The 15,825-nt window shown below is 35.6% G+C and overlaps 1 protein-coding gene across 2 annotated transcripts; it reads left to right on the top strand.

Moving 5' to 3' along the window:
- Nucleotides 1-7,280: 7,280 nt before the first annotated feature.
- LOC111401451 (probable polygalacturonase At1g80170) lies at nt 7,281-14,386 on the top strand. 2 transcript variants are annotated; one of them, XM_023029186.1, is made up of 9 exons: nt 7,281-7,616; nt 10,940-11,071; nt 11,182-11,352; nt 11,470-11,490; nt 11,602-11,809; nt 12,831-12,912; nt 12,986-13,094; nt 13,211-13,327; nt 13,770-14,386. In XM_023029186.1, the coding sequence occupies exons 1-9, from the start codon at nt 7,365-7,367 to the stop codon at nt 14,067-14,069; spliced, it is 1,392 nt and encodes a 463-aa protein (XP_022884954.1). In that variant the 5' UTR covers nt 7,281-7,364; the 3' UTR covers nt 14,070-14,386. The 2 variants fall into 2 exon arrangements, with proteins under 2 accessions (XP_022884954.1, XP_022884955.1); XM_023029187.1 differs by lacking the exons at nt 10,940-11,071; nt 11,182-11,352 and having other exon boundaries at nt 7,291-7,616.
- The last annotated feature ends 1,439 nt before the right edge of the window (nt 14,387-15,825 follow it).

Below are 15,825 nucleotides of genomic sequence, written 5' to 3'. Positions count from 1 at the left end.
TAGTGATACAGTCAATGGCTATAGTTGAGTCTGCGTCAATCCAAATGTCCTTGATACCAAGCCCTCTGGAAGGTACTCTAAGATATAGAGAATGCCCTGATATAGCATCCATCCTGGCCTTTAATGATGTCCCACCATTAACAAAATCATCTTTGATACAATTATCAAGGTTGATCTACTGTGATTTCACTTATGGGATACAACATATAATTGAAACAGGTGGTATGGAGTATAGTTAAAAAAATTCCGAATAAAGATGCAAGAACCAAGTCCTCTGCCAATTTATAACTTGGAATAATCTACCTATGTGAAGAAAGAAGATTGTGTGGTAAACTCTCCAGATGATCAGTCTAGGTATCATGCCATCTCTAGAACCTTTGTCTAACTCCATCACCTGTATGCATAGGTATCTGAAATTTTTTTCTGATATACTGCTAAACCTGGTCAGAGATGGATTCTACTTGTAAAAATATGACTGATGGTCTCGATCATAGAACAACACTTATAATGGGAAGCAAAATGACTTCCAATCCCCATTTATATAGTAACATCCACTAGAATCTGATCTTTCCATAGTCTTCAGTAGAAGAATGAAATAATAGTAGATATAATGGTACTCCATAGTAAGCGGTATTAGTCCTGAGGCTATTGACCCAAATGGACTAATTATCATCCCGACTTGGTAGCAAAGCTACCACCTGGCTTTCTCCAAACAATTCAATTTGGTGCTACTGCATATGAAGGACTTTTTCTAATCTACATGCCATAAGAGGTGGAAAAGCCAGTATGAGTTGTCCAATATCTCACCAAGTGCTAGTAAAGAAATCCTATTCCCTTTCAAATTTGTGCTGCCCGATGTGAAGTAAGGATTCTAATGTAGTGTCGTCTAACAATTATGCTAGAAGAATATTATTTGGCTCATGCCCTGTAATGTATGGCTCCTTCTATTGCTAACTAACTTCAGCCTATTTCGGGCAAGAAAGGCTAAACGAGGAACAATGCAAGAGAAAGATATGTCTCCCTTACAATATTTGCCCAATAAGAAATGAGCCCAAAGTGATAGCTGAGAACGAAACAACTACCAGAGCTTTATAAAGAAGGTATCCATCATATCTTATAGTCTTCTAAAGCTTACTCTACCCTCCTCAATGGGAAGACAAATCTCCTTCCAACTCCTCCAATGTAAACACGTTTGATCCTTAGAATCCCAGAGGAAGCATGCAAAAACACTCTCAAGTTTCTTCAATATAGTCATAAGAGGCTGCATGATCTGAAGAAGATAAAGTGATATATAGGAAATGATTGACCTCAATAACATAATATGTTAGATATTTTTCATCATTTTGCATGTGTTTAATTTTTTTTTTTTGCGAATGATTTGCCGCCCGAATTAGTGTTTGCCGCTGCGCAACGGGGTTCGACCTGGCATTTGCAAACACATTAAAATATTATTCTTCTTTCTTTCTCTTGGCATCAATCAGTTCTTTTCGAGTATTTTCTTGGTTTGATCAAATAGTCACAATTTGAATCAAACGCCTCCATTGTATCCTGAGAGAGATTTTCTATCATACCTCAATTGTGATTTTGTTGTATAGGGGAGAAACATCTCTTAAAAGATAACATTTTTTCGTGCCTTGGAGTTCATTAATTTTTCAGATTTCCCTATATTTTTCTCAACATAATACGCCTACCAAGGGACAGAAACTATGAAGCCCAACCTGAAATCCTGTTCCTGACCTTCTTGATGAGGTCATCATAAAGAAAGCACCTCTTTGTCCCTTAAATAAGAGAATCCCTTGATAAGTAAAATGTTGCTGCTGATGTTTGAAACTAGTTAAGATCTCTAATCTTTGGATCTGACTATTGGATGCCCATTTGGATAGTATAAGTCTGTTCTTCCCTATTCACTAGTTGACCAGAACCTTCTTGTAGTGTAACAAAAAATCAAGGACCTTTTTGATAGACTTTTTTGTCAGCAAATGAAAGGTATGACATGATAATATTACCTCCATGCCGATAACCTATACTAGGATAAGCTTAAAACCTCTAATTAAGCAGGCGAGAGAAGTAGTCGATAGAACTATGAAGGAGGGATTGGATTATGAAACCTTGTGAGGAGGGAAAAAATCTAAAGGGATGACCATTAAAGAGTACTCAGAAATGACACTTTATATTTCTCCTTCGTACTTTATCATCCTAAGTTTAGAGGAGGTCCTGTGCTAACAAAACAGATTTTCCCAAACAGCCCACTAGAGATGAAACAATTATGCTATGGAGAAATAATGTGCGGTAACAGTGAACTCAATCAAGTGTTCAAAAGCTTGGTGATAAGCTTATTGAACACTACATATAATCTAATCCATTTGAACTCTATCCATCTGCAAGCATTCTCCTACTTAGGGAGCAACATAATAGAGGTAGTAGCAAATTCACGAAGCAGATCACCACTGTCAAAGAAATCTGAGATTGCCTTGTACTTATCATCTAGAATAATATCCTAACAATGTTGTAAGAACAAGGATGATAATCCATCTAGGCCTACAACATTGTCAATGTCTATACTAAAAGTCATCTCCCAACCTCATGAATCAAAAGGGACGGTTAAGTGCCACATTATTTGCTTCTATCACGAGCCTAGGAATGATGTCTGGACGGATAGGGTCTGAAGGCTGTGAAGTAGCAAATAGGAGATCCTAGTAAAAAGAGATAATTGAAATTTGAATATCGATATTAGTAGATAGAGCGTCTTATGCTTGAATGATGATATACCTAATACGTGACTTGTTTCGACGTCCTTGGACCATTGCATAAAAGTATCAAATGTTGTAGTCCCTCATATTGATAGAATTTTTTACTTCCAAAAGTCCTCGTCAATAGATAAGGTTCGTTTCAGATCTACATTGCATGATGTAGTAAGTCATGAAGTTTCGGAATAGGGTCTCTATCATTCTCTATCTCTACTTCGTCGATCTTATCCTCAGCTTCCTTTACCTACTGAAAAGTATCACCAAAAACATGTCTATTCCACCATTATAGCCTATGTTTTAGCCTAAAGAACTTTCCCAAAAGAGCAGCCAGCCCCGTAAAAATGTGTAGGGAGTGCACTTCTAAGAGACGAAGATTGAAAAATCATGATGCTTGGTCCATACGTTGATGAATAAAAAAGGCCTGGGCCCCATTCATTATTAGAAGTCTGTTTGTAGAAACAAAGGTAAGTGATCACATGATGGCCAATTCAAATGCCTCATAGTAAGCTGTCGATAAAAGGCTATAGATATAAAATTAATGAGTACTTTATCCAATCTCTTCATGACCTAACCATTGCCTCGACCATTGGTCTAAGTGTACTTCATCCTAATGAACCCTGGGTCTTCCAAACCATAACCCATCATCATATCAGAGAAAAAGGGTCGTTCATCTAAAAAAATGTAGTGATGACCCATCTACAAGTCTTTCGTAATTGCCAGATCACATGAGACATAGATAGGAGTCAAGTGGATAGGTTGTGCTAGCCTGGGATCATCAAGTCTAACATGAAGGAACTAGAGGTTATTATTAATAACAATAATAGCAGTAACACGTTCCAAAAAAATCTATATATTATTCGACTCATTTTAAACTCCATCGTTAAAGTGCATCTATCATCGAATATATTCAAATATATGTTGATGAACAAAGGGCTCCAATATGACTAAACGATAAACTTGATGAAGCTGAATAAGTCTCTTTAGGCCCCAGTAAGTAGCTACAATAGCTACATCTTTGGCATTCCATATAATGATACTCATAAGGACGGGTGATATGATGAGGTATCATGTGACTGACTCCAAGTGACCCTCTTCGGGAATGGGATATGAGTAGATCATGTGTGTTTCTTTTCAGCGTATGCTAATTTTAGCAATAGACATGGTGATTACAATGACGACATTTTGGCCATTCAAGATAATATTTTCTTGTAAGGTCATTTGTATGTCGTTCTATCTCACAATTTTGCCTAACACATGCAAATATGGCCCACTTGTAACGTTTCTTTTGGATCCTACTGCACATTGATTTTCACCTATTAATGTACTAATTTCAGCTTTGGATTGGAAATTCCTTACTTGTGGAATTGGAAGATCGTATTGTGAATTCGCCTACTGATATGGATAAGATGGCTATGCAGAAAGTGTTTGGATTGTTTTACTTGGTTTAGCTATGAATTGTCACAGCTGACCTAGCCTGATTAAAACTTCTGTTTGCTCCTTCATATCTCAACATCCGTCTATGTTATGGCTTTTTGCTTTGTAGCATCTATAATATTTGTTTTGGTTGGTTCTGATTAAATTCTTCTTTAGAAAGAGAGGTTTACGAAAAACCTCTTTATTCCCTACTTTAATAAAATCTCCTTCCAAGGTAGTGTTCATGGTATGATATTCTTGGAATATCTCTGGATATGGGCGATGTCGTTTTGTATCTTTCATATATTTTTATCCTTTGTCCAAGCTAAATCATAGGACTTTGCCTTTCTTTCCGCATAATCTGAGTTCATTTCTTTTGTACCTATGCATTTCTAAGCTCGGTTTAGAATTTCATGGTAGGTTTTTGGACCATCTTCATATACAAACCACATAACCTCGTCCTTGGTCTTAGTTTGGATAGTGCTACCATGAGGGTGGTGTTGTTAGAAATTTCTTTACCTCCATGGGTTTTTTATTAAATCTGTTGAGGTAGGTTTTGAGGGACTCACTTTGCCCGTTGTTAGGTACGTCCATTTTCTAATTGATCTTTGCTGTAAATTTTTAAAACACCTTTGTGCTTTTATCTTCCAGGGTTAAGGGAAAAGCTCTACACATTATGGCATCACCAACTCCCTAAAATTCCATATATGATGTGTACTTCTCTAAGTGATTGAGGAGATCTCCCTCTCATTCATATCTAACAAGCTTGGGAATTTTTAGCTGGTAGGGTTTCATCCAGTATGCCTCCATAAAAAAGAGAGTGGCGATTGGCAAAGTATTAGTCCATTACCCATTTGTTATTAGCCTTCAGGTCGACTATTTGTTTCTTCAGTTGGCTTATTTTGGGTAAGGTCAGGTTGTTCATATATGGGCATAAGCGAATGCTAAGTACCTAACCTATTGAACACAATTCTTGTTTTCCTTAGTATCCATTGTGTCTAAGGTGGAAAGTTATTTACTTCGTTTGTTTTACTTTTGGAGGACTCCTCCTCAACAAAATACAGGTCATCTGACCATTGGGGTAGTGGTTGCCTATTTTTGTTTTATTCTCTGCACAGCAATTGAAGGCTTTCTATGGCCTCTTTCATTGAAGTAAGCTAAGGGTGGTTGGCTTCAGTGAATTTGTTCGTTCTTAGAAAATTTTTGGGAGCACTTATTTGTTGGGATTAGTGCAGGAATGATTTATGGATGCTGAGCTGTCGCTGATGATTTTTGTGGGATGGGATAATACTGTTTGTTGCCTACTCCCTTAGCTCTACCTTAGGAGAGTACCATTTGTCCTTATCTATAGACTAGAAGACCACACCACTTGGCCGTTCAACATTATTTCAAATATAGTGTCGACCTAGAAATGTGTAAGACCACCTTGAGTTTTGGCTACCTAATTGATTATTGAGGTTGGTCATGTAGGTCATCATGACTGCATAGGTAATAATGATCTGCAATTGGGTAATCATTACTCGCTTGTAATTTGGTTGGAAATTAGGGGTTGATGTTATCACTGGCGAGGCGAGTGGTGTAGCAATGATTATAGATCATGTTTTTGCGAATTATGAAAGCCATATGTCCAAAGCAATCTTATTTTCATGGTGTCCGATCTCAAAATTAGCATTGGAGCAGTGTCCTGAATATTTATTTAATATAGTGTGAGATCGGACCTCAACAAAATTTATAGTTAAATCTCTAATACTTAACATGCGAATACGTGGAATGTTCTATTGAAAATGAATGTTTAACTTAAATGAAGTATTGTATAAAGAATTAATTTGATACTAAATACATAGAATCACCTTACTCTTAAATAGGAATGACAATTTGAACCGTCAAAATCGAAAATCACGATAAACCGAACTGAATGGGGCAAAAAAAATCGAACCGATGGTGCAATGAGGCAGATATGATTTGTATTTTAATGAACCAGTTCTTGGCGGTGCGGGTATGATATTTACGCCGTCGAACCGAAACCGAACCGATTACCCACTAAAAAAATAAATAAATAAAAAAATTGAATTGATTGTTGGGCTTTACACTACTTTTTTATCTAGCCCAAAACAAAATCCCCCCCCCCCCCCCCCCCTCCCCCTTCCCCCCACCCCCCCCCCCCCCCCACCCCCCCAAAAAAAAAAAAAAAAAAATTGATTTGGATGAAGAAAATTTTCACACACACGACTCCTTTTATCGTTAAATTTTTTCTATTGTATGTAGAAAATTTTACTTCTTTATTATACTCTAGAATTTGTGCAACGTTTAGCAAAAAGGAAGCTGACGAAGAGGTACATTTTTTTATTTAAATTTTAGTTAAGACCATTCTGGAATATGTAGTATCGTTGTATTCTCTACTTACGTTTCTTATTTACTATATAGGAATCAACTTTGAGTGTTGATCGAATCAAGTAACTTCAATACACAACAATTAAGAATGAAGGAAAAGTTTAGTATTATTATATTTATAATATTTTTTTGTTAAATTTGTATTTTACAATTGAAAATTGGGATAATGTTTGGATTTTCGTTTGGAATATTGTGTTTTTGTTTTCATTGACTTTTTTCATAAATTGTTTTATATCAATTTGACGGATGAACCTATAAAAAATAATTTATTTTCGTGGTTATTAACCGAATCGAATCGTGCCGAACCGAGATACGAATCGAACCGATTTACGTGGTTATAGTGCGATTATGGTATGATTAAAAAATTGGTGGTGCGATTATGATTTTGGCCGAACCGACCCATACCGAACCGTTGCCAACCCTACCCTTAAATTAAGACCATTTTCGATCTCATTTTGGAGCTCATCTTTAAATTCATTTTTAATCATATATTTCATCGAATCCATAATTTTATAAAGATTTTAATTACTTATTTTCATAAATTTTTATTAGAATATACTAAATATTTATTTTTATTTATTTATTTTATTTGGGGGAAAACCAAACAAGGCTAAAACTTCTAATTGCAAATGTGGTCACCGACAGATAATTCAGGTTTACTTTTGAAAAGAATCTACCGAAGACTTGCAGGCAGGGGAAGTAAAAAAAAAAAAAAGAAAGATAAAAAGGGTACTTTATTGAATTCAATGGTCAATGAATGGATAATGAAAAACTTGAAATTCTTCAGAGAGTCCTCATTCTTTTTCTCTTCTGATGGAGATGGTGAAGCTCAGAAAATTGTCATTTTCGAATGCCTATTCTTCTCATTCTGTATATTCTTTTAATTACATAGTTTACATCTGCATATGCTTGCTCTTATTTGTCACCAATGCAAACGGATTTAGTCCAACAATACAGCTTCCAACATCTGGGCTTTTCAGAAACACTTCCTACCTATCCAAAACTCTAGTTCTCAATATAAATGATTTTGGTGCCCAAGGAGATGGATTCACTGATGACACCAAGGTAAAATATTCATATACGGGTTTCCAAATAGGTACAAATTATATTGCATTTCACCTGTTTTAACTTTTTACTGAATGAAAACTGGAAAGGTTTTACTTTATTGTTCTAATGAGTAGCTTTGTAATGCGTTTGGCATGTCTTGAGGTGATTGGGATGATTATTGGTTGGTAAAGGATTAATAGGCCTGTGTGCTTTAGTGAAAATATTTGAATTAATAATTTGGGGGTAATGGAGATTTACTACATCTGTTCATGTAAAAAAGAAGTATAAACCTGTAAAAAATTTATGGTCGGTTTGGGGGCATGACGGAGATCCCATGTGGCCAAATGCAGCTCTCCATCATATTTTCCCTTTTCACTGTCTGGCAGCATGATGAAAATATTATGGAAAATTTTAGCAGCAGTTAACCTTCAGTTTGTACCACCAACGGTCCCAAACTTTTGGAAAGTCAGCACTTGGGTCTAATTTTGTCCATTTGATCGTCAGTTGACCAAGAAAATGCATTTTGACCAAATTTAAAGAGGATAAAATGGTAAATTCGTCATTATTCCACATAAAATAATTAAAAAGAAAATGGTGAAAGGAAGGTGAATAGTTTCATCTTTCCCAACCCACTCGACCCCCAACCCATGCCAAAGAATTTGACGGCAACGTCTCCAACCCCGTCGCTGACACTACTGTGCTTGCCATTGGCACCACCTCCCAACCCATCTTCACTCCCAGATCAATTATAATCCAAGACAAACAACAAATCAAGACTTATAAATAAAAACTCATCAAGAAAATGAATAATTACAATGGTGGATTTGGTAAAAATGAAAAAGTGGAAGGTATGTAAAGTTGAGATTTGAAAGGAAACGAAAATGGAAAGAAAAATCAGATTTTTTTAATGACTTGCCTATGGATTAAGAAATGGGAGAGTGCACTGTGATGTGTGGTATGAGTTCTTGCTTGAGACGAAAATCTTCATTTTAATCAAATTCAGATGCAAAGATGAAATGGATGGAATCCATTCATCTTCCTGTGAATTTTTTTGTGGGTTTGGGGTGAGGTGTGGTAGTGTTGGTTTGGAATGATGAATCTGTTCATCTTCCTGTTAATCTTTTTAGGGTAGGGTAGGGTGGGGTGGGGTGGGGTGGGGTGGGGTGGGATGGAGGAAGATGAAATTGTTTATCTTCCTTTTACTTTTTTTTTTTGGTGTTTTTTGTTTTAATTAATTTATGCAGAATAATGAGGAATTTCCCATTTTGTCCTTTTTAAATTTGGTTGAAATATATTTTTTTGGTCAACTAATGGTCAAATGGATGGAATTTGAACCTCAGGTGCTAATTTTTTAAAAGTTTGGAACCGCTAATGGTATAATTTGAAGGTTAAGGTAAAATCTGCAAAACAATTTGAAGATTTGGGATCACTGTTTCAATTTTACCAAAATATTATGCTATCTAGCTTGTTATATGGGTAAGTTGAGGTTATGGATTAAATATCTATGCTGGTACCTATGTTGCGGTTTAGTGTGCTGAAAAGCATTGGTAGGACCTTCGTATTAAACATTAGGACTCCATCTTAAAAGTCAACATTTTCAATATGAGTAGTCAAAACCCTTATAAATAAGTCTATATTTTCATCTTTATTCGATGTGAGATTTTATCTCTTAACATGCCCCCACAAGATGGTGGTTCTTTTGAGCATACCAATCTTAAAATTTGCATGCTTATTATTTTTTTCAGTTTTAATCGAATCGAATTGTTCGATGAAGTTTAATAGGCTCTGATACCATATTGAGATTTGAGGTTCTATTAAGGTTAATTTTTTTTAAGACGAATAATTCAAACTCTCATAAGTTAGTGCATGTTTTCATCTTTATTCGATATAGGATTTCATATATTTAAAACTCTGTTGACAAATTGTGCTCTCACGTTCCGGGGGCACCGAAAACTTTATCACCATGACCATTATCAACCTCAATAATGCCTCTACCAGTGATTTTATTAAGAGGAGAAGGTTGTGTTAAACTGGGAATGGAGTTCCCCATACCTCTGGTGCATCTATGGAGTTTGGTATGTCGTACTAGACATGATTGGACTATGTAATAAATTCATTTTTCATCTTTGGTACCATCTAATGCCCAATCCACCCTATGAAACATGCCACTATGGTTTGGAAGTGCCAAACATGAAGCCCAACAGTGCGCTTGTCTACTCTTTTTCCCTAAATACGCATACCCTGGTATCTCACTAAATGCTTCAGGTCCTTGTTAAGTCTGTTTGATGTGTTTTGAATAAGATTTTTAGGTTCTTGATATTGGTTTTGAGGATTTCAACTTGTTCTTGAAGGATTAGGTGGGTTTTTTTGTTTGAGTTTAACGAATTTTATGTCATAGGTAATGGAAAGGAGGCTAGTGCCTAACACCAATATGGCTTAATTTTTGTTATTTCTTAATTATTTTCTTACATATGTCCACACGAATATGATGCTTCTTAATAATCCCTCCATATCCTTGAATTGCACTCTGAAGCAATCCCCCAATCCGATTTGGGTGCATAAGCACTCACACTATTGGTGATGTTATCCCCTTTCCTAATGATGGGAGATATACTGTCATTAAGGTTCCTATCTGCCAGAATCGTCGTTCCTTAGCTCAAGGAACGTGTAAGGCTCTTGCCTTTTACGTTACAATGCCCTATGCAACCTACCTAACTCAACCCCCTAATTATCGTGTATTTGTATTGACTACTCTTAAATATTAGGTCTTACAGAACAACACAGGCAAAAAGTTACATTGATCTCCTCTCTGCAGAAAACATAAATCAAATTTGTTGTCCCACAATCAGACAGGTTTCTTGAAATTTGGCACAAATCAATAATTGAATGGAGAAAAAGACAAACATATGAATCATTTTATGCTTCCATGAGTGTTGAGAGAGAGAGAGAGAAGTTAATGGGGGAAGATTGATAAAATGTTGTAGTATAAGTTTGAAGTTTGGAGATTTTTGTTTCACTAAACATAAGAAGTGGAAAATTTTGGTTGTCACACATGAGGCTGTGAGTTCTCTTACAACCTTCAGGTGCTCCATGATGAGCTTCACACCCTTTGGATCCATAAGTACAGGCATGTATTCCTACAGTTCATTGTGTTGTTTACTACCTACGTGAAGAAAATTCAGGCCTATCGGTTATTCTATTTGCCTCCATCGCCTCTACTTACCTTTCACAGTTGATTGCTTTGTGATGACCTTTCACTAAAAGCAGTATAATGCAGCATGTGATCAGGTTCAATTAAAAAATGTTATCTTCTAATCCTAATGTGATTTGATGGCCTTCAGACTCTGGAAGATATTTGGACGTTAGCTTGTTCATCATTATCACACTCAAAAATTGTAATCCCTGCTGGAAAATCATATCTGGTTCGACCAATTAATTTTGCTGGTCCTTGCCATTCAAAGGTGACCTTGAGGGTAAGTGCTGGAATTCCGTTTACTCAATATGCAGCAGTGCTTCAAATTCAATATTGAACTTGATTACCTGAAATCTCTACAATTGGGTGTATTTCTCGCAACGTCCATAGATTTCTGGTACTATTGTTTCGCCAAGAGATCCTGAGGTCTGGAAGGGTTTGAACATTCATAGATGGTTCTATTTCCATGGAGTAAAGAACCTCATTATAGAAGGGGGCGGAGTATTAGATGGGAGGGGCGAGGAGTGGTGGGCTCGATCATGCAAGATAAACAAAACAAATGTAATTCCATCTTTCTTTGTGATATTTTGCATACGAGTATAATCCTGTTTTGTTTTCTTGAAATATATCTTTCTCCTAAAATGATGTCTAATACTGGTATCAACTTCTTTTTTGCAGCCCTGTACTCACGCTCCAACGGTTAGAGCTGTTTTGGTTTTATCTCTGCTTTAACTTCCATATTCTATTTCACTGGAAAAAATAATTTCTACATCTTGTTGATATTTTTGGCCATTGTGGACTATAATGCAGGCCATTACTTTCCATAGATGCAAGAACTTGAAAGTCAGAAATCTCACCACAATTAATAGTCAACAAATGCACATGGCATTTACTACTTGTCGACGGGTTGCAGTGTCACACCTCAATGTCTTGGCACCTGCTGATAGCCCTAATACTGATGGAATCCATATAAGTGCCTCAAAGCGTGTAAAACTCACTAATATCATTGTTAGCACAGGTTCGTTGTCTCTGAAAGAGTTAATATGTTCAGAAATAAGAGGAGAAGATGAAGATTGCTGCATTTAGCCCCAAACAAACAAATAAACTAAAAGGGAATATGGGCTTTTCTTTAGCAATTTCTGATTTGTCTTCCCCAAAATGGAAAGAAAAAATGCCTTTTCCTTAAAACAGAAAAGCAAACTTTCAAAGCATTACTTGAATTGTTTCTTCACATCATAGGATGTGCTCAGTACACTTGATGATAAAATGTTATTTAAGTAGGTGCTGCAGAAAGCTTATCTGGTTGCGTTTCCTGTAGATGGGGACATAATTGTCACTCTACCTGATCTAAGTCCAAATTTTGCTATTTCTGTGAATTGTGATTCCTAAACTGTATATTTGAAAGAAACTAATTGTTTCAAAAGATGTTGGTAAATTCCCAAATAACAATTTAGATTTCAGAAAATTGATTTATGTCATGGATGACCTGGCTGCATACTGTGTAGGGAGGTCTGAAAATCCGTATTCAGAAGACAAAGAATGAGATAGGCACCATAAGAGTCGAGCCTTGATGTTGTTTGTGCAAGTTAACCAACAATCTAAACTAATTTTTTTTTACGTTCCCAGACATAGTTCAGATTCCCTTGTATTTCATTTTCTGGAAGCTGGGGAGAGAATTCCACCCCCTCCCCCACACTCGAAGAGGGACAAATGAAATAGTTAAAGGAGCAGCATCATGATGAAGAATGAAAGCTCCTCTGGATAATTGATGTATAACCCAGTTTGATAGTTGCCTACTGGTTCTCTCTGCAAATGTCTAACTTTATAATTGTCGGAACTGCAGATTTACAGATTTCTCTAGGCACTCCATTCTACCACTGCTAAAACTATTGATCCGTAATGCTTGCCTCAGAAGAAAACATGTGCACTGAAATTTGAAATTTGCTTATGAGCAGTTAGCAAATCTTGTTGGATTACACTGTGATTCTGCTTTGCATAGTTCTTTCTTTAACCCTGAAATTATCATAAACTATTGGCAGGAGATGACTGCATATCCATAGTTAGCAATTCTTCAAGGATCCACATGAAAAACATTGTGTGTGGACCAGGACATGGTATAAGGTAATACAATGCTGACAATAAATTTTGAACGACCTATGTACAAATTTTTAAGTGATAATGGTTTATTTGGCAGCATCGGAAGTTTGGGAAAAGCAAACTCATCAGCTTATGTGCAGAATGTCAGTCTTGATGGAGCATATCTGTTTAACACGGAGAATGGATTGAGGATTAAAACATGGCAGGTAATCTTTCCTTACAAAACGCACTTGTCATTCTATGGAAGTAACATTTTCAAGCTAATAACATCTACTGTCTCCATTCTTGACCTCTTTGGGGTCCCTATTTTCTGATTTAACAGGGAGGCAGTGGTTTTGCAAGAAAAATCAAATTCCAGAATGTTTGGATGAAAAATGTCTCAAATCCTATCATAATAGATCAGTATTACTGTGATTCTTCCAGTCCTTGTCCAAACCAGGTACGAAATTTGCTTTAAGTGTTGAGTTTTCGATCAGGATGATAAACATTAATTCCTGTGTACAAAGTCTCATCACTTCCGTGTCCATGCCTCTGGAACATATTCTCCCGCAACATGAAGTACTTGTTAACATTGCAGAACAAAGAAATATATGCTACGTTTGCCTTATTTAGACCCTGGATTTCTTAAGAAAGGAAGAGAAAACATAATGAAAATTTTCAATCTGGCCAAGTAAATAATAGTCAAATTTGAAAAATTCGGGTATTAACTAAATATCATGAACTGGGAAAGAAGTATGACGTACAATACTTGGACCTTTTTCCATAGCACTCACTGAAGCTCCAGTTTTTACCTGACATTTCACTGCCCTCTCTGTGTGAGTATATTTGTAAAATTATTTTGCAAGTTGAGTTACTCTTATCATTCTACATGTACCTTGCAGACTTCGTCGGTCAGTATTGACAGTGTCTCCTTCCGTAATATCAGAGGAACTTCAGCTACGGAGGTAGCAATCCTATTTGCGTGCAGTGAAAGCTTTCCATGTAGAAGGTTGTATCTGAAAAATATTCAACTCACATCGGCCTCTGGTGGAATTACAAGATCATTCTGCTGGGAAGCATACGGCAAAAGCTCAGGGCTGATTTACCCTGCTCCTTGCATTTCATCTGGTGAAATGATAATCGGAGTGAATGTTAAGTCGAACTCTACTCAACGGCATAAAGTTGATTATGCTTTACTGTAGACGTAGAAGCCAAGAAATGGTTATACCAGCTACTGTATCAACTTTGTTGAACTATTACCTCCAAGGAAGCTGGAAGACAAGCGAGATTGCTGATTTCCGAATGATCTCAGTGAGCAGTCATTTATTACTTGGAATATTACTATACACTCTTCAAAATTGTGATCACGCTAAGTTGCATATATCGTTATTCTAAAAACCCAACTACAATATTCTTGTATTCTAATTAATTTGCTTCTTATGTATCATACAAGTTGCTATTGGTGATGGGACGGCAAAATCAGAATGCAAGTGCGTAAGGGTAAGTTTGCGATACTAAAGGGTGAATTGAACAATATGCTAGCTATTTGGTTCTATTTTGAAAGGTAAATTTTGTTTTGATTTTAAACACGAGAAGGCTGAAATGGTTGTTGGAAGAATACAACGGATTTTATTAAATTGTATATCAACAAGAATTAAATAATTTGGAATATAGTTAACACATAAGTGTTTTAGAAGTTATCCTAGTAGCTTGCTTTAAAAAATTCCTTTTGATCTTTGATCTCCTTGATTCCACTTTCAAGCCTTTTTGTTTGATTTTCTTAGTTCTCCTTCAAACCTTTTGGCATTCTCCAGTGTTTTTCAAGAACTCAAAAATAACTATAGAGATTCTTCTTTTTGTGTGTGGGCCAAGAATTTTATTTTTCATATATTAATTAAACCCATAAGAGAATGTATGTGTCTACATATATGGATTTGATTAACAAGACTTTCAATCCCAAAAGAACTTTATCTTTTGATTGGATAGAAGTCTTCAACAAAAAAGATTCGTATTTATCCAAATCATAACCACCATATCTAAAGTTACATGCTCGATACATTTTGGTTTAATTAATTTATATATATTTCTACAGTTAATAATAAATTATAACTCTTATAATTTATTCCGGTTATTAAATTTTTTTGAAGCCACTGAAGGGACCAAACGGATCTCAAGCTCCAATAAATAAATGTTGACTCGGTCAACTCTTAGTCGGTCTAGATAATTTATTAATCAATTTCTATTCCAGTAAAAGAACGTGATTGCACTCTTAATTTAATTGAGATTACTGAAGCTACAATAATTATATCCTCCGACAAATTGCTCTTACGTATTACCCTCGTTAATCACGTTTAATATTTGGAACTGGGTGAAATGACCAAAATGACCCTTTTCTAAATAAACATTAAATCCTCAACCCATTTTCTATTTGATAGTTCTATGTGATCACACCACAATATTAATTCAACAATCATGTCGAATTACCGAGCTCAAATTTAATTGTTCATTAAAAAATCTCTTGAGATCATGATCACGTCTATTATATAGGTTACGGATTCCATATTGCGAATATATGTTCTCTAATAATTTCACTTTAATTTCCAAGGCATCGAGATTTCGATTAACAATTTAATCTCACTCATTGATACCTAAAAAAACTTCTAGTTAGTAATCAGAGTTCATTATTTGCTCAAGATTAAGGTATTACGTACAATAGTCTAGTGAAATTAAATTCAAGTGGTCAATTCCATAAATTAATTTCACGTGGTTCAATCCAATACATTCCAAAATGTACAATCAATTTTATTGCTGAAGTTAAGATCAACTTTAAATAAAATTGAGACAATCTTATCAAAATAAAGTGTTCGTCTTTATTTACCGATTGTGGACAATAAACATCAAGTCGAATTATAAATCAAATCTTTCTGTGTTTAACAACTTAAACACTTAATTTATAAT

The sequence above is a fragment of the Olea europaea genome, chromosome 10, assembly GCF_002742605.1.
Source record: "Olea europaea var. sylvestris chromosome 10, O_europaea_v1, whole genome shotgun sequence".
Lineage (NCBI taxonomy): Eukaryota > Viridiplantae > Streptophyta > Magnoliopsida > Lamiales > Oleaceae > Olea > Olea europaea.
Note: the sequence above shows the minus strand (reverse complement) of the source record. Positions and strands in the feature narration are given on the sequence as shown.